Source organism: Idiotropiscis lumnitzeri, chromosome 12 (assembly GCF_059441095.1).
Source record: "Idiotropiscis lumnitzeri isolate Australia: NSW breed Sydney's pygmy pipehorse chromosome 12, RoL_Ilum_1.0, whole genome shotgun sequence".
Lineage (NCBI taxonomy): Eukaryota > Metazoa > Chordata > Actinopteri > Syngnathiformes > Syngnathidae > Idiotropiscis > Idiotropiscis lumnitzeri.
In genome coordinates this window covers 19399876-19426617 of record NC_142402.1, presented here as the reverse complement: position 1 = coordinate 19426617, position 26742 = coordinate 19399876, and the positions used below count along the sequence as shown (strand labels likewise).

Here is a 26742-nt window from a genome sequence, read left to right as displayed (position 1 = left end):
AAAAAAAAGCAGCATTTTATTCGATGATGAGAACAATAAGGCGCAATAAGGAACTATGAGCACTATTTTTACTGCTCAAAGTTGTGTGCAGTTGTGGAAAATGAATAGATCTTATCCCAGTCATTCCTTATTGTAATTTCCAAAAACATTATATATGCTCCCGACAAGAATGTTAGAAGTTTTTTAATACATGCAGTATTTTATATATATATATATATATATATACTTTTTAAATATATTAAATATAAATATAAACATAAAAATATAAATATAAATATATAAAATAAATATATATATATTTATATTAAGCATTTTGGACATTTCTTTTTAGTTTTTATTTAAAGTACACCTGCCTATATAATAAAATCTGGATTTTTTTTTTTTATCTTGCTTGAGTTTTATTTTGAATAGAGGAGGACCTCGGTTTATGACGGCGTTCAGTTCCTATAGCAACAATATAACACCTATTTGTACAAAAGTTGTCACACGTAGTAGTGAAGTCAAAGCAATTCAAGCATCAAATATTCAACAATCGAATGGAAAAATCCAGGTGTCCCGTGATGTCCCTTCGTATAATAACACAAATGTACCTTTGGATTCATTCTTGACAGGTCATGTCTTTTCTCTGACAAGTTGATAATCTGGGAAAAACACAGCCGGTGAGTCAATCCACATTTACTTTTTTAGACATTGATTCCCTAAATAGTTAGAGATGAGCTCAGCATGAAAAAAAAAAAAAATCAGTGCTTGGTCAACATCCACGCGACAGTGGCATCAATTGCGGCGTCCACTTTGTCACGCGAGGCCGCAAGAGATTGTCGGCGACATGTTACTGACCAGGTAGTTGTCTGCGTGTTTGGACTTGAGCATTCTTGTGACATCCTTCAGGTTGTGAGCGTAGATCTCTTCCAGGCATCCCCGGGGGAAAGACACGGCGATGATGCGCTCGGTGATGTACGTCAGGTCCAGTTCGTATCCCTCATCCATGCTGACCGTGGGGCTCTCCTGTCACAAGAGGAACCATTCCGGTGAGTCTCGGCTCTCAAGCCACTTGCGACTGGTGACTTTGCTCGAGTCAATATTTGACGGGCAAAGTCCTCGCCGCTTGTCATTGTGTCCAAGTTTCCCGCCGATATACTCGGAGAGTGACCTCAAAATCAGATTGTGTTTGCACAGTAACGGTCGTCAACTTAGCGCCACCAATAAGCAATGTGTCAGCTTGTTGCAGCTGGAAAGACTAAAAGCACTTATCGACGCGAGCGATTCTCAACCAGAGTGCCGAGGTACTGAGCTCACTGCAAGCGTGTTCACGAACTTAATAGATAACAAAACCTTGGCTAGAATTAGCACTGGCCAAAAATATCTTTCATAAGTTGTACAAACTCTTACAGTGTGAAGGAAATACCTGTGACTTGTGATCATTTTTTTTATTGTATCACAACTTCCAGCACAAAGCCCTTATCGATGTCATAAAACTGCAGAGGGACTTTTTCTTTCGCATGAGATGGGTGCTAGGGAAGGTGGGCAGGTGGAGGCGGGGCCTAGAAAATACAAACGTTTTGCACTGTGTGTGGGCTAATTTGACTTGATTGGCAGTAATAGCGATGGGGTATTTGTACGTACGTTTGCCTCGTAGTCGACGCAACCTGGTTTCAAAGCTTGGCTTCGGCCCTCCCATGTGGAGTTTTTTTATGTTCTTGCCATGCTTGAAAGAGTTTTAGGTAAAAAAAAACTTTTGGCCCATATTGAGACCACCATCCACGTATCCCCGATACCGCTTATCCTCATCGGGGTCGAGGGTGTGCTGAAGATTATAAAGGACGACTATAAATCCACAGGCCTTAGCAGGCATACTAACTGTTCTTTATAATGCAAACTAGTAGGACTGGCTCATCAGCACCTCTGCTGGTTGCAGACCATTAATGCACCCCATTTGCTTGGTAACCTCACTTCATCAGAGAAAAAAAATCATTTGAAATGAAAATTAACAAAGGCAATACAACAAAATATCTGTCTTAGAGTGTGCCTCCTAGTGGGGACAGATCAGAATTACAGGGAAAATAAAACATTTTTAAAAAATTTTTGCAAGTTCGGCGGGCCTGATTAAACATTTAGCGGGCCGCATGTGGCCCCCGGGCCGTAGTTTGCCCACGTCTGCTGTAGACGTACAAATCAATACTATTGCTTAAAATGTCTGATCCAGGTCTACTATTTCAAACATTTTAGGACCAAGATTAAATAATTAATCCTTTGGCGCCAGCAGCGTTTCTTGATAAATGACATTCAGGACTCGGTCCAAACACGCACGCAAACAGTTTCACATTTCTAAACGAAGCGAAAAGATATCATCGTTCTTCTCCGATGACCCAGTGATTGTTAACCGTGATTAAACTATTGACAGTCAAGAATGTGTCTGACAGTCAATTGTGAAATGACCGCAGGCTACATCCCGGCACTTTGAAGGGGGCCCGAGAGGGAGCCATGGAGCGGGGATGTTTCAGCCGAGCGGAATGAAAGAGGCCATGTGTCTGAAGAGGTCATCGCTCGGGGAAACAGAGCTGGCTGTTCGGTGAGTGCGCGTGCAAGCCTGGTCGAGAGGTGCGTGGTGATTGGTGAAACAAATGACAGGATTTGTCGATTTCCCTTTAGACTCGGGAGGAAAAAAAAAAGTCGACTCATGGAAAATTAATGAACAGGCTCGCCAGAGGTTTGAGTCCACGTATCTGCGGGGCAGGGATGAGGCGGGAGGGGGGGGGGGATCTTTGTACTTTTTGGGATGTGTCAAAGTGCTTTGGCCAACTGAAGATTAGATTGGAATCTAAGCAACACTTAACCTCTGTGTGACCCGTTGTTGTGAAAGTTTTCGATTATTTGGTGTGCCAATCAGATGCAGAAAAAAGAGGTTGCGTAAGGTTTGGATCAAATTCTACACCGACAGTCACTGATATGCCACCCAATCAGACATCCACATTCTTTTTTTCTTTTTTTTTAATCATGGACTTTGCAGCACTCCAGAATGTGGCAATTATCAAAATAATCCATGAGTATGTTTACATTTACACCAGACTTCTTGACAATCGATTACCGGATTTCCCGGACTATAAGGCGAACCCGTATATAAGCAGCAACAACTTTTTGGGGGAAAAAAAAAACGATATACCAGCCCCAACAACTTTGCTAATTAAAGCAGAACAGACCCAAGAGAAGAAAAAAAAAATTGAGATTTAATTAGTGTAGCGCCCCCTACTGGTGAAAGAAAAATCCACAGAAAAGCCGCACCGTTATATTAGCCGCATGGTTCAAAATCAAGGAAAAAAATAGCGGCCTATAGTCTGTAAAATACGGTAATCAATTAGCTACTGCAAACCCACAAAAACGAAATGACCGTAAACTACCCCGACCGAGGAAACGCGTCTCTCCAACCGCCTCTACAGCTTCCAAATCCCATCCAATTAGTTCATCATCCACAAATTAAATAAAAAGGATCGCCAAACTATTGTATCACGTCGCAAAAAAAAAAAAAAAAAAAAAATCAATGATGAAATGTCATTTACTGAACGTCGCCTGGAGGCTTACTAATTCCAGAGCAAACCGTTATGCGCAGCACTGCCCTCGAGCTGCCGCCTTATCCAAGACAACGTCTCCCATTCATCATTCGAGCCGATGTGAGCGACTTGCCCCGGCACGCACTACACATAATTACTCTTTAATTTGCTCCAACTTTTGTTGTTCTGGTATGAGGCACATTATTAGCTCACAAAGGCAGAATAAGCTTTGCCGAGGAGCTCAAATCTCAAGGCCACCCATGGCACTCACGGAGCTGACCCGCCAGATGATCCAGGCTAGCCAGAGGTCACTGACAAGCACAATTTGAAAAAAAAATTATGAAATAAAAAAAAAAAAGGTCATCAGGTCTGTTCTGAACAAGCTACGACAGGTTTATTAAGGTCAGGATGTTTGGGGGATTAGGGTGTGTCTCGCTCACAACTCTTCTCCCCGCAAGTAAGAGTTTGGCCTCGGTGGGTTCATGAGCCTCACGACATGCATCCCAAAATGTAAAACCTTGAGGAACGGGAAGCAAGGGACCGCATGAAAGGATTAGCGTTGACAAACATCTATTCAGGAGCCCCACCCTTTCACCTGGCCAGACGTTTATTCTGGAATATTCCACACAAGCAGCTGCAACATGAGAGGAAAGTTTCAATTCCAAAACGTCGACAATACGCGTTGAATCACGGCCTGTGTTTGTTTTCATTTTTTTTTTTTTGGGGAGTTCATTGTGATGACAAGAGTTGGCAGGAACTTTGCATACTTGACTGTCCCAGTGAATGAGACTCGCTTGAATCGCGCAGATGTTTGTTTGGGTCTGATTTTGCCGGTTGCTACATGCATTGACAAGATCCCGGGCTGCGTTTTCCATCAGTGATGGCGATGTGGTCATCATTGAGGCAGATTGTTTCTACATACTTGTTTAAAAAAAAAAAAAAAACGGAGTTGTGGAGGAAGTTGAAATGTTTTGCATAATGTGTCAGTCATGAATTGGGTTCAAATGAAGAGCTTTTATTTTTATTATTAAAGAAGCAGTACTTAAAACAGCCTAGGATTCCCAAACTTGTTCACCTTAGACCAGTGTGGCCAAACTACGGCCCGGGGGCCACATGCGGCCCGTTAAACGTTTTAATCAGGCCCGTCGAACTTGAAAAAATGAAATGAATAAACCTTGTACATGTTTTATTTTCCCTGTAATTCTGACGTGTCCCCACTAGGAGGCGCACTCTAAGACAGATTTTTGTTGTCCCCCTCTGTCAAATTTTAGAACCCATTGTGGCCCACAAATCAAAAAGTTTGCCCACCCCTGCCTTAGACCCTCACTTTACAATGGTCCCGACACATTGTTCATGCTCATAGTTTCTGCACTTATGACATTTTGAGGTTACTAACGGGCCACAACTAGTTCGTCGTAGCGCGACCAAAAGCGAGCTGAGAAACTGTCGTGCAGACTGTTTTTCATTTCGTTGTTTGACGTTTATGGCCTAGCAGTGCTTTTCCTCCAAATCTATCCTCCGGACTTTCCGACTGTGTTAATATCTGTTCCTGACAGACTAACGTGCATTCAGACTTATGTCCACATTTAGGTTACGCCGCCAGCGTAACATAAGAACGACACCGCAAATTGAGGAACCGTAACATTGCAGGCATTCAGTGAAGCAAAAACACATTCGCCAAGTATATATGCTCAAGCTTACGACATTAAACGCAAACACCACAAAATGGACCAGCAAGCTCTTTACGCCAACCAACTGGATCTAAATATGCCCAAGCAAAGGGGGCCAATTCCATTAGCCCCCCCCCCCCCCCTGCCCCCCCAAAATGCGTCTAGTCTTACCATATAAGCAATCGCTCGTTTGTGAGTCATGCAGTGTTTTTAGCCCAATTAAAGAAAACTACAATTCCAACGCAAACGTCATGCCTGCAGACATATGAAAGCAATCGAAAGGTTGCAACACCCCCCCCCCACACTGCTTCAATCATTCCAACGCCATGCAAGCTGACATATTGTGGCAGCAAATACACTTGTTAGCCTTTCATTTTAGATATATATCTGTTGTTGAGTGTGCTAACCACATGATGGCTTGAATCCCAAATGTAAAAAATAAATAAATAAAAATATTAAAACTAAATAAAATTTAATTCTTTATTTTATTTATTAATTTAATTATTTTTGTGATGCATTTCAAGGGCTCTAAATGACACGGGAGCGTCGGCATATCAGGAACAGGAAATGGTCGGGCTGGCTATTTATCTCACTGCCAGCGCTAACGATGTTTGAAATCCGTATTTGTGTACATTCCAGTGGTATAAATGTTCAACTCGAATAGCCACTTAAATAGCAGTGACATCCCAGAAAGAAAAAAAAAAAAAAAAGATTGCAATGTGCCAAAATTACTGCCTGTTGTCGTTGCCATAAAATGGATGCAGTCATTTTGCCTCCAATTTACACTCATTTAAAATCCATTCTTCACTCTTGACTCAGTTTGCTCTCTTTCCAATGAAATACGGTGACAGCACGGTCCGTTTAAACCTCAAAAAACATCTGTTAGGCTTCAACATGATAACGCCCCCTCCCAAAAAAAAAAAACAAAAACATACAACCTCATGTTCATTCTTCCACATGATCAAAGCCTACGAGAGTTTCTTGACTCTTGTTGATTCCAATCGAATGCCCGCCAAAATAACTGCGATACCATCACTCATCCAAATGTCTTCAAACTTGGCAGCCGTTTTTGCCTCACGCTGCAGGAAAACATGTCCAAGGTGACATGACACGATCATTATAAGGCCAAAATTTGCCCCTGCCTTTTCCTGCCGTGTCCTCGGGCACGCTCACCAGTTTGAAACAAAACAAAACTGTAAAAACTCAAGGGGAAAAAGCCACAGATTGGGAGAAGTTGGTATTTTTAGCAAGTTTATAGGGTAGCGCTGGAAGGCTAACATGTATTTGTCACACTTTTTTTTTTTTTTTTAATCAACACAGGGGAAGAAAAACAACGCAGGCCTCACTCTGGGCAAAAAAAAAAAAAAACAGCCCAAAGGCTGCTAAAGTACTCCCTCATTATCCCTTCCTATCCCAAGGTCATGGTGGAATGTGTCCCAAAATGGATTACATTCCCACTCTCACTCCATGTTCATCTCAAACATTTCTGCGTCCTTCCTCTCCTTTTAATGACTTTCACATGGCTGCCAAGTGCCAAACGTACGTTGCATTGTCACAAAATCAGCATTTTCACATAGCCGCTTGCTCAATACATTTGTTTGGCTAAGTCAGGCGTGGGCAAACTACGGCCCGGGGGCCACAAGCGGCCCGTTAAATGTTTTAATCCGGCCCGTCGAACTTGAAAAAAAATGAAATGAATAAACCTTGTTAATGTTTTATTTTCTAAATATTGTGGTGTGTCAAAGACAGATATTTTGTTGTAATGCTTTTGTTCATTTTCATTTTAAATTAATTTTCTCCGATGAGGTGAGGTGACCAAAACTCCGGCCCCTCTGTCAAATTTTAGAACCCATCGCGGCCCACCAATCAAAAAAGTTTGCCCACCCCTGGCCTAAGCGGAAACGTACCGTTCACATTTCGCCGACTTCAAAACGGAACCAGCAACAAAAGCCGTAATTGGCAGTTTGCAAAACGTTTTTCCTGTCTTGCTCGGCTTGTAATTAATGCTGAAAGAAAGCGGCCTGCTGCCTGAGAGGAATGATGCACGAGGAGGGTGTAGATGGAGGCGTGTGGCTCAATTTAACTTCCTTGCAGGGAGAGGCCAACAAGTGATCGACTCGAGGTGAAGAGGAGCGGACTCCCGCTGCTGCTTCTCCTGTGATGGAAGTGGGCTGGTACATGGCGTCAAAATGATGGCTCGCCCAAGGCTGCACTTATAACACAGCAGATGTGCGCTCCAAAGACAATCTAGCAATAGATCCGAGTAAACACTGACACACACACACACACACAAAAAAAGAGAGAGCCTTGTTCCCTTTTTTTTGGGCGCTCAAAAAAGACTCGCGGCTAAGTCATCCACAATAATGGCCACATGTGTTTCACATTATGAGCTGCGCCATATCACACCCAAGCAAGGGAACCAGTCGAAAAGTCATGGAGGAACACTTTAAAACTGGCATGGGGAAGCTTTTTTATCATTTTTTTTTTATATATAGGGGATACCAAATATATGAAAAATATGACAATTGATAATGACCAGAAAACCTTAATTAACCAACTGAGTCGTTACCACTTTATTACGTCTTCAAACACATTTTTCAGTTTTATGAAAAAAATGGATATAATGGCATAAGAAATGTTTTCAGCATTTTTTTCAATTTGATGGTTTGAAGCTTTCCTGTGATACACCGTAAAAAACAGCTGCTATTATTTTGTTATTCCAGTTGTAACAACTTGAAAATATAAATTATTGATATTGATGGTAACAATGTTAGCAGAACAAGTTCTGTTCAATTTGCTCAGTTGTTTTTCCTACTTTAAGTTGGTAGGAAAACTCTTATTTTTTGCCCCTTTTCACAACAGCAAAAGTTAAAATATTAAGTTAAACTGCCCAACAAGATTGTTGCCGTCAAATGTTGTAGTTTACACAACTTTTTTTGAACACTGTAGGCTGTATGTGCTTTTAGTCTTATGACGCATCAAAGGACCGCATCAAATGCTCCAAGGACTCATATATGCCCACGAGCCCTAGCTTTCCCTCCCCTGCTTTACGAGGTCAGGTTGACTGGCATAATTTCCAATAACAAGGATAAAAAAAAGCCTCACATAGTGTGCTCAGTTTGAATGACTCCCTTCTCTATCCTCAGTCTGTTTAAACTAGTCAACGTAAGCGCGCGCGCGCGCGCGCACACACACACACACACACATACATGAGTGCATGTAAGACGCGGGTCCAATGTAAATACTGTGTGAAACTTTCTGTTTTGCTTTTGCAAGCCCAATGAAATGAGTTTGTGGAGTGGGGAGGGGAAAAAAAAGCTCCTCTGTGCTCCGCTATTACCTTTTCGAGCAGGCAGGGGTGAAAATCCTCCCTGCAGCTGGTAATGATTGACTGTTTGAAGGAGGGGAAGAAACAAGAGGAAAGTTCAGCCTTACCTTTGCAGGCTATGCGTGGAAGCACTTTTTTGGAGTCTCGCTTTGCCCTCCTTTTGTCAGTCGGAAGTGCAGAAAGGGCCGAGAAAGTGTCGGAGGGTGGTCGGTCACAGAACCCTCAGCCCGTCATGGAGCTCGCTCATTCCAGCCTCGCTTGTGGACGATCGGGACGAGACTCGAGATGAAGCCCAAACGCGTAGATTTCAAGTTGTCTTCTTTTGGAAGTGGCTTGAGGGGAGATCCTTGCGGAGTTGCACTGAACCGCCACTCGTTACCTCGGCACACTTTCCTCCAGTCGAAGCTGCGCGCTGCAGAAGCCGCAAGTCCTGGCATGGGGATGGTCCTCCCACTGCTCGCCTGGGCCGTCTCCCTCCGGTTCCCCCCGCCCCCCATGCCCGGCCCCCCTCAGCTCCCTCCCTCCGCCTCTGTCCGTTTGTTCACACGCACATTTCCTCCAGACACCCCCCAGCAGGACGACCCTGCCTGCCCCCATTTCTAAATCGTCCCATGTGGCGACGAGGCTATAGAAATGAATTGATACTTTATGAATGATAGTGCGCCCTCTAGCTGTCGTTCGACACTTCTTTTATGTTCTTACCCATAGTATTCTTTCGAAATTTGTATTCTCGATTTGTCTTCGCGTTTAATCGTAGCTTGTTATTCATGTTATTATCCATTCATGAACCAAACCGCTTATCGGGTCACGGACTGGTTGCCCGCCAATCGCAGAGCACACGTAGACAAACAACCATTCTCACCCACAATTACACTTAGGGACAATTTAGAGAGTTGAATTAACCAAGCTTGTTTTGGGAATGTGGGAGAAAACCCACGCAGGCACGGGGAGAACAGGCGAACTCCACACAGAAAGGTCGGAGCCCAGATGCGAACCCGCAACCGTTGCACCTTGTGGCGGACGGGCTAATCAGTCGTCCACCGTGCCGACCATTTATATTATAAATGTTTTTATTAATAATATTATCTAGAATAATTTCAGACCCTATATTAAACTAGTTATTAATATTCTGTTCTATAGATTTTTTTATTTGTTTTGAATTAATAAGTCTTGTGAATTGATAACGAGTTTCACTTATTGAATTAAACTACCGAAATTACACTTGCCAGTATATTTTCATTTTATCATATGTCTGTATTATGAGTTTTTGCAATCAGATTTTTTTTAAAAATAGAATTAAGTTCCAATTATTTTTTTTACAGGCAAACGATTAAGTTTTGTTTTCTTTAATTGGTCCCACTCAAAATGTTGAAATTGTATTATTTTTTTAAACAGATAATTGGCGCCACCCTCTGGTAAGAATACATACTACTCTCCCGTAAATTTTCACTTATATTTTACCGATATCCTCTACGTAAATGAACACAAACACAGAACCAAGAAATGGAAATAAAGCCTTTATTTTTATTATTATTTTTCTTTTTAAGTACTATTAGGTGACAGTAGTATTTTTACAGCTGATCAGTACTTTGCCAAGTCAGTGTTCAAATGCAAAACAGCATTTAAATGGAGCTTTCACCCCATTTAACTGGATAAAACACATCAAAAGTCAAGCAACAACAAACTATTATAAAAAAAAATGGCAAGAAGTACAGAAACTACGGTAAGTGGAACAAGCACTTTCAAATGACTGCACTCTTAAAAAAGTTATATTAAAATGAGTTGTTATGAATATATTCATTTATGCACGGCTGTGAATTATAGTCTGCATAAATTTAAAAATAACACCAAATCCAAACACTCATCCAAACACAAATTCATATTCAATTCTTAAACATCCCAAATTATTATATATGCCAGAAAAACCTTTAGAAATGTTAAACTGTAAAATAGTAAGTCACAAAAATATATAGTTCTAGTTATGACAAGTTATTCTTTTAATCTGTTCTGTTCTTTAATCTTTAATCTGAGATGTTGAATTAGTAGTTGGCACCTGTGTTGTTGGACGAGAAGCTATAAGAGTAAGTAGAGGAATAATCCACACTTCCTCTCCGTGACCCACTTCTGGAGCCAGACCTGGACCCAGACCGAGATCCTGGGTTGGAGACATTGTAAGGGCTGCTGAGTCCCTTTGACGACACAGACGAGGCCTGCAGCATCTTCATACCGTTGCTCTCTTCTACCATGCAGCTATCCATGGCTTCCTTGTAGGAGATTTTCAGCTTGGTCTTGGGACAGGTCAAGTTTTTCAGATAGTTGCGAGTATCCTGAAGTTTCTGGGCCCCTAGGCCATCCAGCCAACCTTTCCGGATGGCCTCCTCAATGGTGATGCGTTTTCCAGTGCCGGGTTCCACCAGGCCTCCAGTCAGGTATTGAAATTCCAGGAACCTCTGCCCGGCCTCGTAAGGTAGCCACGTCTCCTTCACTGCCTCTGCTGCAGACATCTTTCTCTTTGTCTTCACATCCTCAAAACCGAGATAGGCTTTCTGTGCAGCCTTCAGCTTGCTGGCCATGGCTTCATCAATGACACACTGATGGACGGCATCCTGCAGTCTTAGTCTCTGCCCATTTGCAGGGTTGATAATTCCTCCGGTGCTCGCCTGGGCCTCCAAGAGTCTCTGTGCTGTGATGGCGTCCACGATTCCTCTTCTGTGCGCTTCAGGGATGGTTATCTTTTCCAAAGTCTCTGTGTCAAATATGGCTGCCACTGGGCTCTGGTCATCATACAGTTCTGGGGGAGAGACCGTAATGGAAATACTGTTGAAGCGTTTCCGAACGGTCGGAGAGGACGGTGCGGCCTGGATGGGACTACTGCAAGTAATCACGTCGTCAGCGCTGCTGGATGTGATTGTCATCTCGGTGCCGCTGCTCCTGCTAGAAATGTGGTCAGCAAACTGCGTCAAGGTTAACGTTCCACTCCGATACTGATCAAGGGATTTCTGGTCAATAATGCCACGCTCCATGCAGTCTTGAATGTCGTACTGGGTGCCTGTCTTTCTGTCTACTATCACCAAGCGTGTCGAGCCATCTGACCCTTTGATGGTGATTTCTTCCCACTCACACTCCTGTTCTGACAAATCCAGAAAGGTGTCATAGTCGATGAGCTCGCGGTGATAGGCCTCTCTCACTGACATCTCCAGATTAGTGTCTGGGTCAACAATCACCACCCGCCTCTTGCGGAGGACATTACTTCGGCTCTCTTTTATAACCTTGGCTTTCTTCTTGTCTTTAAGCGGCAGGAGCACTAGGCCAGTCTTGGGATCCGTCATGCACCTTTCCTTGAGCTGAAGATATGTTAGGTTCTCCTTTGTGTTTGGGTCAAAGAATCCTTTTGTGTCATCGCCTTCATAAGTTAGGATCTCATTCATCTCCTCATCAAAATACCCTCGTTTATAAGCAACAGAGACATCAATACGATGGCTCTCTTTTGGATCAATAATCCCACCGCTGGCAATCTGAGCCTCTAGCAGACGGATACCGTGGCCTTTCTCAATCAGACCTTTGTCAATGGCCTGGAAAAGGGAGATGGTTTTTCCGGTGGCAGGGTCGGTGTATCCAGTGACTGCCCTTTCTGCAGAGAGCAACTTATTCTTAAATTCTTTTCCGACCAGACCTCTCATTGAAGCCTCCTCCACTGTCAAGAAGACATTGTTTACTGGGTCAACAATGAAGCCAGATGCAGCTTGGGCTTCAAGAAGCTCCAAGGTGGTTCCTCTCATAAGCAGACCTTCCTTCATTGCCTGATAAAAAGGCCATATTCTATCATTGACCTCATCATAGATCCCGGCAATACAGGTCGACCCGTAGAGGTAAGACTTTAGCCTATCCTCAATATCTTTGCTGGTAATCTCCCCTTGATTCAGCCTTTGCAAATCAGTTTCATCAAGCAATTCAGAATTGATCAGCTCTGTTAAAGATACTTCTCCACGGAGACCCTTTACGGTCATGGATTTTTCTGGGGCATTTAGCAAGAGTAAACCATGAACAGGTTCCACCGTACATTTCCTTCTAAGGTCACTATAGCTTGTCTTTTCCCCTGTTATTGGATCGAGGTAGCAGGCGGGTTTTCTGTTCAAAGCCCTGTAGAGCTCCTCATCAATCAGGTTGCGATCCAGGGCCAAATCCTTTGGCAGGAACACACTCAGAACGGGGTCTATTATTCCCCCGACAGACTCCTGAGCCTGCAGCAAACGGAGTGCTGTCTCCTTGTCAATGCGGCCCTGTTTGCAAGCCTGGCCCACAGATAACACTTTACCCGTGTAGGGATCTTTGAAACCGACACTTGCAGCTTCAGCTCTCACCAAAACATCTCTGTCTTCCGTGTCCACAATCCCCCTGGAACAAGCAGTGTCCACGGGCATCTTGTCATTAAAAGCAGGGTCTGCTATGTAGCCTGTGGCTGCTTGAGCCTCGAGCAACATCAGCGCACTCTCTGGTGTGAGCAGGTTTCTGTTTTTGGCTTCCGTGAACGGCATCTTCCCTTGAGAACCTGTCATCATGCCGGCAATAATGCCCGTCCCCTTTAGATTCACTTGGATTTCAACGGCGACCTCGTCAACTGTCTTTTTCCCCTGCAGCAGCAGCTCTAGAGTCGCCTTGCTGATTAAACCACAGTCACACAGCTGGTGTGCCGTGACTTTGCGGCGCACCCCGTCAAATACAAGCTTCGAAGGGTCAATTGTTGCAACCTTCATATCCGTCTGGGTCTGTCTGGTCAACGTGCTCGGCCTTTTCTTCAACCTCTCGATCTCTCTCTGCAGTGCATCTCTCTTGAGACTGAGGTCTGTCACCTCCTTCTCAGAGCTCAACAACCTGCTCTTGTAACGTTCCTCAACACTTCGAAGCTCTCTCATCAACCTCTCAATCTCATTCTTTAGACTCAACCTATCTTGATCAGTCTTGGACCTGTCCGTCTCCCACTGCCTGAGTTGGCTCTCCTTCAGCTCGCACTGGCTCTTCAAAAGGGTGAAATCCTTGAGAGCTGCGTTTTTCTCGTCGATTAAGCGCTGCTTGTTGCGAAGCTCCGTCTCCAGGGAGTGTTTAACACGGGACAGTTCCTCTTCAAGGCGCCTCTGACGGTGTTTGTCTTGGTCCAGCAATTTAAGTTTTGAAAGTAAATCATCCCTCTCCATCAGCACCTCACTGTACTTGCTTTGAGACTCATGCACCATGATGGATGTCTGTGGAGAAATGAGCAAACACGATTATAACATGTGAAGGGAGGTTGCCAAAAAAAACAAGAAGCTACATGTACAGTGGACACTCTGAACTCTCTGATATATTCATTTATGGTCAAAGAACCGTATTTTCCGGACTATAAGCCGCTACCTTTTTCTTCCATTTTGAACCATGCGTCTAATACAACGGTGCGGCTTTTCTGTGGATTTTTTTTCACCAGTAGGGGGCGCTGTACATGCAGTCAACAACTTTTTTTCAACATAGAAAACTGCAGCTTATACCCTGGTGCGGCTTGTATATCGTTTTTTAATATTATTATTAATTTCTTTTTTTTTTTTAGAAAAAGACTTGCTGCAGCTTTTATACGGGCACGCTTTTGCGTCCAAAAATTACGGTAAACAAATAAAATAAAATCCAGTGCAACTTACGTGTTTATACATTTTCACAAGAATACCAAAATACGATTAAGAAAATGAAAACTAAAACTTTGCGGAATGCACTTCCCAATTTTATTGATTCCTTTCTTTTTAATGAATAAAATCGGCGCTATTGAACTTCCGTTGTTTGTTTGCGATGCTACAATCGTGAGGAACAACAACCCTGAACCATCTTCACCCGTTCATATTAACTCTCATCAATACTATTTAAATTTTCCCTATTAGGAACATTTTTCTGAACAAAATGAACAAACTCCTGGAAGGGATTGTGGTTGGGTTCAGAGGGTCCACTGTAATAATGTATTGATAAATATCCAATTAGTACACTAATAATATGAGTGACATTTTGTGGTTGGTTACAATTAAAAAGCACATGCAGATCTGAGTAGCTTACTCAACTCCCTAAGTTGTGTTTGGTAATGTTACATAAATGGTGTGTTCAGTCTTAAGTCTCCATAATTGTTCATGCAAAATCAGAAAATGAGGGGAAAAAAGTGGAATTAATGCAGAGGCGATCCTTCAGTACAATCAAAAATACCTCAAAGGACTGCTTTTGGAATTTGTCTATTTCGACCATAAGCTTTTCTCTCTCCTTGGTCAGGTCGTTGATGAGAGCCTGGAGCTCGGCGGTCCTCTTGTTGCTATTCTGAAGTTGGACATGCAAGGCTGAAATCTGAGATGCACTTTCCCCATCAACAGCATCCCTGCTAATCCTCAGCTCATCCCTCTCCTGCCTAAGGAGCCTCAGCTCCTCCTCCATCCTCAGCCTCTCATTGGCCAGGAGCTGAGTCTGCGCCTTGAGACGTTCTATTTCAACGGTGCATTCGTTGAGGTGACGGCTTTTGTCGTCGATGGTTTTGTACAGACTTTCGTTCCGCTGGTTGAACTCCACAATCTGGAGCTGATCTTGGTGGAGCTTCTGTTTCGCCATCTTCAGCTCGGCGATGGCGGCTGCCAGTTCATCTTTGGTGACTTTGTGCTCCCTGAGGCTCTTATCCAGAGCCTCCTGAAGACCTCGGAGATCTTGCCCGTACTTCCTTTCCGAGTTGGACGCCTCGAGCTGAATGGACTTGAGGCTCGTGATGGTGGTGGTGTACTCTTTGCATGTATGCGTCACCCTCTCGAGCTCCGACTCCAGCCTCTTTCTACGCGTGTACTCATCTTGGGTTGCCTTCTTTTGCTTCTCCATCTCAGCTGCCATGGCATCCAGAGAGCATTGGAGTTCCCGGATATGACTCTGGAGCCTCACAGCACTCTGCTCTGCCTTGTTCCGGTCACTCGTCTGCTTCTCCAGCTCCACTCGGGTGATGCGGATCTCCTTCTCAGACAACTTCAGCTTGCTGATTGTCTCCAGACAGGAGGCGTTGTTGGCCTTTAGCTCTGCCTCGGACTGTTTCAGGAGATTGATTTCCAATTCCAAGGCCCTCCTCTTCTTCCCTTCTTCTTCTATGTCACGGGTAAGCATGCTAATCTGCCGGCCTTTTTCTTGGATATTTTTGGTCGCCTCTTTTAGTTTGAGCTCATCGTCGTCTCTCTGCTGCGCGAACTTCCTGATTTGCACCTCCAGCTCACTCCGCATCCTTGTCTCTTTGGTCAATGATGTCCTCTGCTGGTTCGTCTCCATCTCCGCTCTGTTTTTTTGCTCTTCCGCGTGGGCGATGGACAGTTTGATTCGACGGAGCTCATCTTCGAGATCTCGCTTCTCTGCGGCGAGCTGGTCGTACTGCCGCCTCAGCTCGGCCGTGTCCTCTTTCTTCTGCTGCGAGGCTTTCAGGACCGTGGTCTTGGTGACGTGGATCTGGGTCTCGTACGTTTGCTTAAGTTGATTTATCTCCTGGGTGCACTGTGTTCTTACCTTTGAAATATCTGACTCGGCATTGCGGCGACGTGCCGCCTCCTCCTCCAGCAGTATCTTCAGCCTCTCAAGCTCACGTTCCTTGTCCTTGACAGTCTTTTCCAAGTCAATCTTGAGCCAGTTGATCTCATCCAGCTCTTTCTGTCTGCGGCGAACAGCCGCCTCATACTCTTCCTGTTGGCTGGTGTAGCGCTCTTCGGCCAGCCTTTTTTTCCGCTTTTCTTCCTCCAGTTGATACTTAATACGGTTGAGCTGGTCAGTCAGCTCTTGGATCTGGCTCTGTGTGTTGTCCAGGCTCTCCTTGGCGGCAGTTACTTGAATGGATGTGGTTCTCTTCACTTCCTCCATAGAAATGAGCTGGTCTTTTGACTGGCTGAGATCCAGCTTGAGGCGGGCCAAAGCATCTTCCAGTGACTTATTTTTCCCGCCAGAATCCCCAAGCTGTTCCTTGAGGCGCCTAATTTCCTCCTCCAGCAGATCAATCTTGGTGTTCCTAATCTGAAGAAAGAAAACAATTTTAGATGTGTTTCAGCATTTACCTTCCGCTGAACGGAATAGTCCTGACAGTTACCTTCAGTTCTTCCATGTTCTTCAGCAACTCCCCAAGAAACTTGCAGTAGTCATCAGAGCGAGTGAGCAGCTCAATGTAGTGGGACTGGAGGTCAGACGCCTGATGGGAGATAGAATTCCAGAGTTAACTTTCCAGTAGTATTAAACCCATTTGAGGTTATGGATTATATAAACAGCTCCGAGTATGAAACAAAAAAAACATTTGTAATGTTACATTCTCGTTTACTTTCTAAAACCAGATTTATGATCCAACTGTTATATTATTATTTCAGGCAAGTGTACTTAATGACGTGACAAGTGAGTGTAGTGACTTGACTTAACTACCAAAACATTTATTCATACCTCCTGCCTAATAACAGTGGCGGGAGACTTCAGCATGGTTCTCTTGATCGGAATATTGAGGAGCGTTTCCAGGCCGGAACTGTAAGAAGCCAGCTGCAACTCGTAGTCCTGAAAACACAACACGCAGTCAGAAGAGAGGGGAGGATTATCTATTTTGCTGTAGCCTATCAATACGTTTTTTGGGTTTTTTTTTTAAGCCGGACTAACCTTAATAGAGGCAGCGCAGGTGTCTGCATCTTTCTGGACAACCTCCACCTTCTCCTTCTTTCCTTTGATTTCACCATGAAGAATCTATGTAGGGGTTGTTCGATCAATGAAACTTTTCTGTTTTGGCTGCTGGATATGTAAACACGGAAGCAGGGGGTGGAAACATGCCTTCTGCTGGTTGAGGTAGTCCATGACCATCTGGATGTTGGTGAGCTTAACACTCTGAAGGTCGTCCTGGCGCTTCCGGGCATTGTTTATCCACTGGTCCATGAATGTGCTGCTGTGCTGGTAACTTTTCAGCTGCTTCTCATGTTTCTCCTGATCCCACAATCTGGAAGAGGAAAGCGTGGGAGGAGGAAGGATGTGAAGGGATATTTTGGAGCGTCGCTACAAGAAGGGAATGTGAAGGTGTACTAACCGGGTGTCAATTTGGGTTTGGATGCGGCGCCAGCGGTCCGACAGTTGACCCACCAGTTCCGCGTATTTGGACAAGTCCACGTCGCACCTGTGGAAGGACTCTGAGACTTGACCGTTCCACTGAACTGCTTTGGCGAGCTCCGACTCCATCGCGGTCAGCAAGTCTTTTTTGTGGTCCAGCTCGATCTTCATTTGCTTTGAGAGAGAAAAAAAAGAAAAAAAAAAGTGAAATAATTTGAAATTTGTGCTGTCAGGCGATTAAATTTTTTAACTAATTGATCGCAAGAAATTCCGAAATTAATTGCGATTAATCCCATTTTTCAACTACTATTTTTTGTGAAGCTCAGTGGTAATGTAAGCACGGTGTTTTGTTTTGAGATAACGTGCTAAAGATGGAAGCTAATATGGTACAGTAATTTAATTGGATTTTGCAAGATATGCAAATTATTTTTTAAGTAAATAAAATGAGATAATGGAGTTAAAAAATGTAAATGCGTTAAATTTAAAAAACAAAATCTTGAGTTAACGCTTTAATTTTGACAGCCCTATTTGAAATATCATTTTCTGAGTCACAACATGTTGTAGTCAAACAAAATTGAATTGAATAAATCCCACAATTTTGCTAATTTTCAATATACAAACTGTCTGTGACGCAGCACACATTTTCCTTTTTTGCCTTCCTCTTTGAATTTATTGGGCTATGTCCAATTGTGCTAAAATATAAATAAATAAATAAACATAACTATCAGAGCGTTACATTTCTCCGATGGTCCATAATGGAATGGAAGTGAAAATGTGTACAAACCTTCAGAGTGCTCTGGTAGTTGTCCAGCTCTCGTGGGTCCAGTGAGGTGGTTTCCTTTTCCGTCAGGCGGGCCTCATGGACTTTGACGACATCCTCAACCTGGAGAAGAGTCTCAAGCAAGGACTTCAGCGCAGACACTCTGTTGGCAATCAGATGACATCATCATTTTTTTGTATTTCTTCTTGTATTTCTTCTCCGGGAGGACTTCATACCTCTGGATATAAGCTGAGTAGAGACCCTGCAGACCTCCCAGTTTCTGGCTGATGATTTCCAGCTCGGATCGCAGGAATTTAGCTTGCTCGGAATCGGGAGGGATCCCCTCGAGCTGCTTCAGAATCTTCTCTCTTAGGCGCAGGTACTCGTCGTGAATGTAGTCCAGATCTTGGTGCACAGTCTGGACATGAACATTGTTCGAAATATTAAATCCAGCATTGTCATTTTCTGCGGCGCTTATCCTTCGCAGAGCATACCTTACGCTGGTCGTAGGGCAATCGCACAGTATTTAACTACCACATTTTCCGGACTATAAGCCGCACCCGAAGATTAGCCGCAGCAACTTGTTTTGAAAAAAAAAAAAAGGCTAATCAATCCGCACCAGTCTATAAGCCGCAGTTTTCTATGTTGAAAACACAACACAACAACTGTGGACAATTTCGAGTCTAGCGCCTAGAGATGCCGCAAGATAACGGGAAAGCACTCTTTTTGTCTAAATTTGTGTTGGGTGCCATACCTGCAGCTTTTCAATGTGCACCAAGCACTCTGGCAGGCTGTTTTCTCCCAAGCAAACGTGCAGATGGCCGGTGAGTCCGGACTCGGCCAGCTCCAGCCTCCGTCGGAGCTCCTGCAGAGTGCTCAGCAGCGAGATGCTGAGGGCCTGGATTTTGGGAGGCGCGGGTTTGCTCATCTCCTGTTTGCGATCCTCATCTTCAAATGCAAAAAAAGGAAAAAAATAAATCATTTGATAATTGAAAAAAAATCAAATAGAAATCAAGCACCAGGTCACTAATTGCGACCCAAACGACTCACTGTAGCCGGTGAGCTGGACAACCAGAGTATCATAATGGTTCTGGGCTTTATCAAAGTGGCTCTGGATGGTGATTTTATCCTCTTCCCCGAAAAGGTCGCAGCCTTGACTGGTGCGCAGGAATTCTTGGTAGTGGGTCTCCAGTCTTTTGATGATGCTGCGGTACTCCTCGGGACGCATTTTCGATAACTACCGTGCATACGACGTCGCAGGTGAGCAAAATCTGGCTAATTATTCGAGCCGAGTCAATGTTGTAATACGTTACCATGGAGAATGTGAGAGAGTTGATGTAGTTGATGTCTTTGAGGCAGTACTGCCACGAGATCAGGCTCTTGATGTTAATGTACAGCTGGTTCCAGATGGCCAGGATGGCCTCATAATATTGCTCATTCCTGAGGAGCAACCACGTAGGATGCATGAGAACAGACATGACGACTACGATTCCAAAGCTCGAAGCATCTGCTGGTTCAAGCCGAAGGTAAGTTGGAAATTTTCTCGCCAATAAAATGTTCTATGCGCCATTTTGTCCTGTACTGACACTTGCCGGCAACTGAAATTGATGTCACAGCTCCCCTATTGTCTGGGTATGGTCATGTGACGTCATGTTTGGCTCGTCAGTGACGTATGCTTCGATGTGTATTTGTTGGCTATTCCTCTTACTTGTTGGCGAGGCCGATGCTGAGGGGGTTGGGCGGTGGGATCAGCAGACACACGGAGGGAATCAACATGTCCAGACCTCCGGGTCCGGTCACCAGCCACTTGCTGCGCTGTGAGTTGTCTTTCAGTATGCCTTCATTCCCTTTGAGGATTCCTTTCTAAAATAAAAAATAAATTAATTAATTCATAAAATGAAATAAAATAATAAATAAATAAATAAATAAGCAATAAATAAACAAATAAATAAATGAAAAATAAATTGATTTTTTTTTTTAAATAAATACATTTAAAATAAATTTAAAAATAAATCAATCAAATTAAATAAATAAATAAATAAATAAAGGCATGAAAAACAAAACAATTTACAACAAACCACATCGTGTCATACCTCCAATTAAATGTCTCGATGAGGGTTTTCCAGATTTCTATTTCTGTTCTGTCACTATACTGTCATACAATGGCATAATGAAATTTTTGGGCTCAATGTTTGCTGATTGTGTCGGACGGAATCGCGTAAGGTGGTCACAATCTGTGTCGAACTGCCACTTATAACTCGTTTTCATTTGAGGACCTACCTGGTCCTGCTTGAAGTCACACAAAGCCTGCACCATGATGGGGGCGTTGGTTGCCGTCGGCTCCTCCGGGTTGCGGGGCTTCAGTCTCACAATGGTCTTGGACTTGTTGACCAGGCTTTGAACTTGTCTTTTATTCTCCATGATACGCTCCTTCTCTTTCTGGAGACAGGGGAAAGTGCGTTCAGTGTAAAATTAAAAAAATAAATAAATCAAATAGAGAATCAGATCATCAAAATCAAAAATGGATAATATGAGCAAGTCGCTACCTCCAAGAGTTTCACGAGCTCCACAAGGTTTTCCAGTGGGGTGTTCTTGTTGCACGTGAACTTAGTCTGGACGTTGTCGCGGTCTTTTTTCAGCTTCTCATAGGTCTCATTCGCCTCTTTGAAAAACTAAGCAAGAGATTTAAAAAAAAAAAGAAAAGCAGATAGGGTCAGTTTTGACCGAGTACGATGAACCAAATGAGTTCTACTTCAAAGCAGGACTTACTTGGCTGTAGGCTGCGTTCTCCTTCAAATGAATGTGAATGCACTTGGTGATCTGCAGAAGCCAACTCCACTGGGTCTGCAACGTGTCCATGTAGGCCTAACACATCATACCGTTCTTGTCAGTGTGCCGAGCGCCCCACTCCGAAAGCAAAGAGTGACCTGAAAACTTGGGAAAACTCACTTCAATCTTGTCCGAGGCCGGATGGTTGTTGCTCAGGAGGCCGTCCGCTTTCACCTTGAGCTTGTTCAGCTCCTTCTCCTTCTCCTCCAGATCTTTCATCAGCCTCTGCAAGAAGATGAGGGTATCGGTGAAATATCGCAAGCAGGGCGGGCCCAGCCTATTAAGAGACTGAGCAGCCGAAGGGTCCCCCAATCTGAGTATTCATGCCGTTTCTCGATGGAAAAGAGCGAAGATGCGAAGAAGAGCTTACAGAGTAGCTTTCTTGCTTCTTCGGGATGTACTGCTCGATGTTTTTGTCTCCCCAGTCGAAGACCAGCTCCTCCTCCTCCTTCTCGTTCACCCACATGATGGCGCGGGAGATTTCTTCAATGATGCTTTGCAGCTCCCGCAGCTGATTCACTCGGTTGTGGGACATTTTCTGTGGTTGAATGAAAAGTCAATCAATTCAAAAATTAATTACATTTATATAAAAAAAAAATCTAATTAAAAATGATCCTTAGTGCTTTTGCTTTTTTCTACCTGCAGACTGTCCCATTCTTGTTCCATGATGTAAAGGTTGGACTTGTCACCCCTCATGCCCTGAAGACAAGTCCTTTTTTTATTGCCTCTATATTTTTACACATGGTCTCAGTTAAGAGACGCTCCAAAAGACACACACACACCCCCACACACAAAAGGTCACAGGAGAGTGAAGTAGAGCGAGGCCACGTACCAGTTCGTCCCGGGCACGATCTACTTCCTGGCTCCTTTGAATAGTGCTGTGGAATTTGTTGTGGCTCATGATTTGTTTCTCAATGGTAGCTGAGTCGTCTCCCCATGGAGCCGTCTGAATCATGCGCTGTCAGACAACAAGAAATGTTGACTTAGTATGTGTGTGTGTGTGTGTGTATATATTAATGTTTTCAGTTGATTATTTTTTTATTTCTCCAATGCGCCGCCGAGCAACTTTTCAAAATAAAACTAAGACCGTTTTTGGTTGTTTTTGCTCGAGTGACTTTCTTCTAAGTTTGGCTGCAAAGTGAGCAGAGGTCAACCGCAACATTCAGTATATAAAATTGAGTGGACTGAGTTATATTTTTTAAACGCTTATTTGTGATTAACAAAGAAGTGTTTCACATACGCCAAGAATAAAGAATAATGCCTGAGAAGGAAAAGGAACAACAAACTTTCCCTTTTATTGCACCGCATTGTGCAAATGTTCCGAATGAATTTCATTCCTCTCTTTGTCCGCTAGATGGCACTCTATACCCATCTAACGTCCATTTGCAAGCAGGAAACTATTCCAACTATGCTCCTCTTTGTTCAGCCCTGCTCTTTTGATAAGAACAACCTCTGTCTGTCCCTGCACTTTACTCCCATTTTTTTTTTCACTCTCTCTTCTCTTTCTCGCCTTTGTTCGCACGCCACTCCCTTCTTCCATGCTTACTGGGCTGAAGCCACACATGACGGCCTCTTTTCACCAGCACCACGAAAAACTTTGAGTAAAAAGCAGTCAGATCAGATCAGGTGTTATTTTAGTGTCAGCAAACAGCATTATGGGAGTGAGCTTCGGCTTCGACGTCAGCCCGAAGAGAGGTCATGAGGGCGTTTTCCCAAAAGCATGTTGACCTGCCCCCGTCTTGACAACATCTGTCTGATAAGTGTCACAATTCACACTCGGTTACTGTTCTTTTCCGGCCGTGTGCACGTAGCTTGGTCCCCTTCCGACCTGAGCCGCCATATTCCCCTTCCCGCGTCATTGTTTCGCTCCTCGGCGCCGTTCAGCGGCGGATCAGGTTTTGGCAGTGTGTCAAGATGGTTTCAGTTACCACCAGGTCAGAGGGAGCGATAGGGAGCGTGCACACCCTCCTCTTCCACCTTCTTCGGCTTATGCATGCAATTATCCACGCCGCTTCAAATATGTCGGACGTGTTGCAACAACACCATGTTAAAAGTTGTGCACCCCTTTTAAAGATGTTATGGTGCACGCCCTCACCACAGACGCTCACAAAAAAATAAAAGAATCATGTTTTATCATGCAAAAATAATCGCAACACATTACAAAACTTAGTAACAATGTCAGTTTTTCCACGCTTGCTCTGCTCTCCGCTGCCAGGTTGGCATTGCAAACGAGCATCTGTTCTCACTTGCCTTACCTGGATCCGTAAAGGTTAAATCAATCAAATAGTTTTCTTAAATGCTCCCACCACAAGCGAGGCACTCCTGCTGGAGCTCAAGCGAGTTGTGAAGTGCGAGGAGAGGAGAAGAGCGCGGCCTAAATGAGCACCAAACAGTCGACTGTTCATCTTTATATTCTTTATTCTTTCCAAAAATGAGGACTTGTAAAGTGCCAGCCAATTTAGAAAATCCCGAGAGATCTTTTAAGCCTCACAGAATATTTTGTAATGACTATATAAACACAGAAGAAAATAATATTGACCTATATTTGCGACTAACAATTTTACAACCTTTATAAACTTGCATGCGATTTAGTAGTAGTGGTAGTATTTAGTCGTGTGCGTGCGCCGTGCGTACAAACGTAATAAAATCAATGATTGTATTAAATGTTTTACCTTCTGCTGGCTAATCCAGGCCACCGCGTCTTTAAAGAGCCTCCCCCCTTCGGCGGCGGCGCCCAGACTGCTGGCCGCGTTGCGTTTGATGGTCATGGTTCCCATGAGTTGCTGTTGGACACCGCCGTACATGTGCTCCAGCTGGTTTACGCTGCGTGTTTCAAACAAAAAGGCGCAACGTGTTCGATCTGACCAAGAATGTCCAAATTGCTCGGCTTACCTGGCGAAGACATCGTTGGGTACGCGCATCTGCTGCAGGTCCATGCCGTACGTCCTCAGCATCTCCATATGTTCGGAAGCCATCATCAGCATCTTCTCGGCCTCGGCGGGTGGCCCGCCCTGGCACGACAGCAGCAATAAATAAATGAGACGTTTGATCAGAGTTGTGCAGTTCCGCAACTAACCACTCATCTGCTCTGTGCTTATTTCTAGCAATCAAGGCGCTAAAAGTGGAGGAGAGTACTCACGCTCTGCAAGATCATCTTTGCTCTTTGCAGGTACTCATGACTCATGGCTTTCAGCTGCATTACTTTCTCCTGAATGTCCTCCACACTGCAATGCGAGAAAGCAATAAATATTGCCATCGTGACAAGACACAAATTGCTATCGCTTTCAAGTTATCAGGTTTTTCAACACTTAATCTTTGTCAGCGTTTCTAACCTTTATTGGGGCTGAGATCAATTTTTATGTTCAGAAAAAAACAACTACACAAATCTTAGGCAATGTAAAAAAAAAAAAAAAAACACATTTATCCCCATTTAGTGGACGCTTTTAATTGTTCTGCACAATAAGTCATCTTTACAAAACTATTATTACAGTATTATTAGCTGTACAAAAGACCTGATCATTTTAACCTTCGTACAAGTTCAGACAGAAGTAACCCCGGTGTAATCAAAAAGATTCCGAAAATGAAGTAAAACTACTCGTGACTGAAGAGGCCTGACCAACATGCATTGGTGTTCTAAAAGCTGGCTGGAATTCATAAAGCATTGTGATTCATTTTAGTTCATATATTGAGAAATATATTGTTTCTATGGTTATCATTATAAAGTCTCACAAAGTTGTTGGTTAAGGGTTTTTTTGTTTTTTTTAAATTTTTCAACGACAAATAGTGCCACTTTGGGGTTACTGTTTGTAGTATTGTATTTGTATAAATAAAAACTGTACAATATAAATGAATCTTAGTATTATGAACTATCAAGGACATTTTAGGTAACGTTTTATCATACAAATAAAAAGAGTTAACTGTGAACAACGCGCAGTAATGAGTTTGTGCAATTTGATAAAAGCTTGGGATTAAGAAAAAAAATATTGTACTGAGCAACCAGCTCAAGTGTTATATCGGGTTCTACGGTTATCATCACAAAAAGTCTCAAAATAAATTTTTGATATACCTTATCATTGTATAATTATTTTAAAAAATGAAATAAAATCAAATTGTGAACATTCTTACAGAAGTCTTCATTAATAAAGCATTAATAAACTATAGGCTACAGTTTGTAAACGTCCAAAGTTCTGAGTGAGATCAGCCAAGAGGGGAATTAGGGAGGGGCGTTCCAGGCATTTCCTCTGTTATGGACACAACCTTGAGCAAGAGGATTCCATGGAATCAAAGTTACCACATAGTCATTACGATAATGATTTTCTTTTTCTTAACATGCTGATTCAGCACACTTCCCACGCGGACTATTTATTTATTTATTTTTACTATACTACTACGTTGGCTCTATATTGTAATAGCAATAACCTCATATAGCATTAATATAATTTTACAATTAATGATGCGCCATGGACTGAGCATGTTTGATGCAGTTTGCAACAGGTGGTTATGGAGGAAACTTACCTTATCACTCCACCTCCTCCGCCGCCCGCTCCCATGCTAACTTGCATTTTGCGTCCTCCGGAGCCTCCTCCGCCGTGCATGGAGGACCTCGAATAGGTGGTCTTGTACGTGTAGCCGCCGTCCGCCATCTGGTAGTCCCCTCCTTGGAAGCCGTTCCCAGACATGAAAACGTCGTTCTTCATGTAGCTTGACGACGACAAGTCCGGCCGGGAATTACTCCGCTGGCCCATCGACGCCAGTCTGGACGTGGAGCCGCCGAACATGCTCATCTCGGCACGGGGAGGGGGGAGGTAAAAATAATAATCAGACAAAGGTGTTTTGGTGTTTTTGTGTTTTGAGGACAGACCGTGCGCTCTTTTGCCCCCGGTGGCCGTCTCCTGGTGCGCTGAATTCGGTCTGCTGTGAATAGGCGGAAGCTGCGCTCTTTTGGATCGCAAAGAAACCACACCTTTGACTGTGTGTGCGTGCGCGTGTGTGTGCGCGTTTGCGAAACACTCCTCACTCTTGCTCTCTCGCTGACAGGAAGAGGACTGAACTCGCAAATTCTACTGAATGGCTGACTGCGCGACCAAAACTTTGTAAAGTTAGGGAATTGAAAGTGCTCATCGCCTTTTAAATGCACCAAATGCACTTTTGATATGAGAAGAACTTTCAATAGTTTTTTTTTTTAAATAGTGAGGTAGAAAAATAACTCACACATTTAGTAGTAAACAAAAAAGGCTGGTAAAAGTAGAGGAATTAATTCAAATATTTCTAAGACTGAAATGTAAGGAAGCAATTCCCAGTCACGTGGCGAAAAAAAAGTTTTTTTACGAGTAATATGTTATTAACAGTAATTTCTTCAAATGGGTTATTTTACTGTTTCTCGGAATAAATTCTTTCATTTTTTTTATTTTTTTTCCCGCGTCAATATAGACAAAAAAAACAGAAAAACTGAAAAATAATATTCCCCAAAACGGGGGAAATTGTATATTTAAGATAACAAAAACAGAAACCAACCAATAAAAA

General features: G+C 43.4%; 2 protein-coding genes across 4 annotated transcripts in view; both read right to left on the bottom strand.

The window, feature by feature from the left end:
* The window catches only part of LOC148326390 (tensin-3), a 30950-nt gene extending 21953 nt beyond the window's left edge, over positions 1 to 8997 (bottom strand). The window contains exons 1-3 of one of the 3 annotated variants that reach the window (XM_088310856.1): positions 8651 to 8997; positions 838 to 1005; positions 591 to 641 (exon numbers count right to left, since the gene is read on the bottom strand). In XM_088310856.1, coding sequence (XP_088166982.1) covers positions 591 to 641; positions 838 to 987 — 201 coding nt within the window. In that variant the 5' untranslated portion in view covers positions 988 to 1005; positions 8651 to 8997. Of the gene's footprint in view, positions 1 to 590; positions 642 to 837; positions 1023 to 8650 lie in introns of those variants that run through there. The other 2 variants (XM_088310857.1, XM_088310859.1) reach the window with 2 other exon arrangements.
* A 1050-nt stretch (positions 8998 to 10047) lies between these two features.
* Positions 10048 to 26124, bottom strand: dspa (desmoplakin a). Its single transcript, XM_088310636.1, has 24 exons — positions 25735 to 26124; positions 24359 to 24443; positions 24112 to 24230; positions 23892 to 24042; positions 22052 to 22177; positions 21859 to 21918; positions 21590 to 21757; positions 21340 to 21444; positions 21160 to 21255; positions 20937 to 21062; positions 20671 to 20829; positions 20099 to 20253; positions 19704 to 19830; positions 19441 to 19627; positions 19145 to 19338; positions 18627 to 18808; positions 18415 to 18553; positions 17611 to 17804; positions 17361 to 17523; positions 17193 to 17276; positions 16986 to 17093; positions 16645 to 16743; positions 14757 to 16571; positions 10048 to 13783 (listed from the first exon to the last, which is right to left on the bottom strand). Exons 1-24 carry the CDS (start codon positions 26001 to 26003, stop codon positions 10583 to 10585), a joined length of 8112 nt encoding a protein of 2703 aa, XP_088166762.1. The 5' UTR covers positions 26004 to 26124; the 3' UTR covers positions 10048 to 10582.
* Positions 26125 to 26742: the final 618 nt, after the last annotated feature.

Bases quoted from the DNA above. Each gene is read 5' to 3' on its own strand.
- dspa (XM_088310636.1), bottom strand. From the start codon at position 26,003: ATGAGCATGTTCGGCGGCTCCACGTCCAGACTGGCGTCGATGGGCCAG. The intron at 24,231-24,358 runs GTGAGTACTCTC...CTGTCGTGCCAG, and splicing joins CAAAGATGATCTTGCAGAGC to GGCGGGCCACCCGCCGAGGC. The intron at 21,445-21,589 runs GTAAGCTCTTCT...ATCTTCTTGCAG, and splicing joins AGAAGCAAGAAAGCTACTCT to AGGCTGATGAAAGATCTGGA.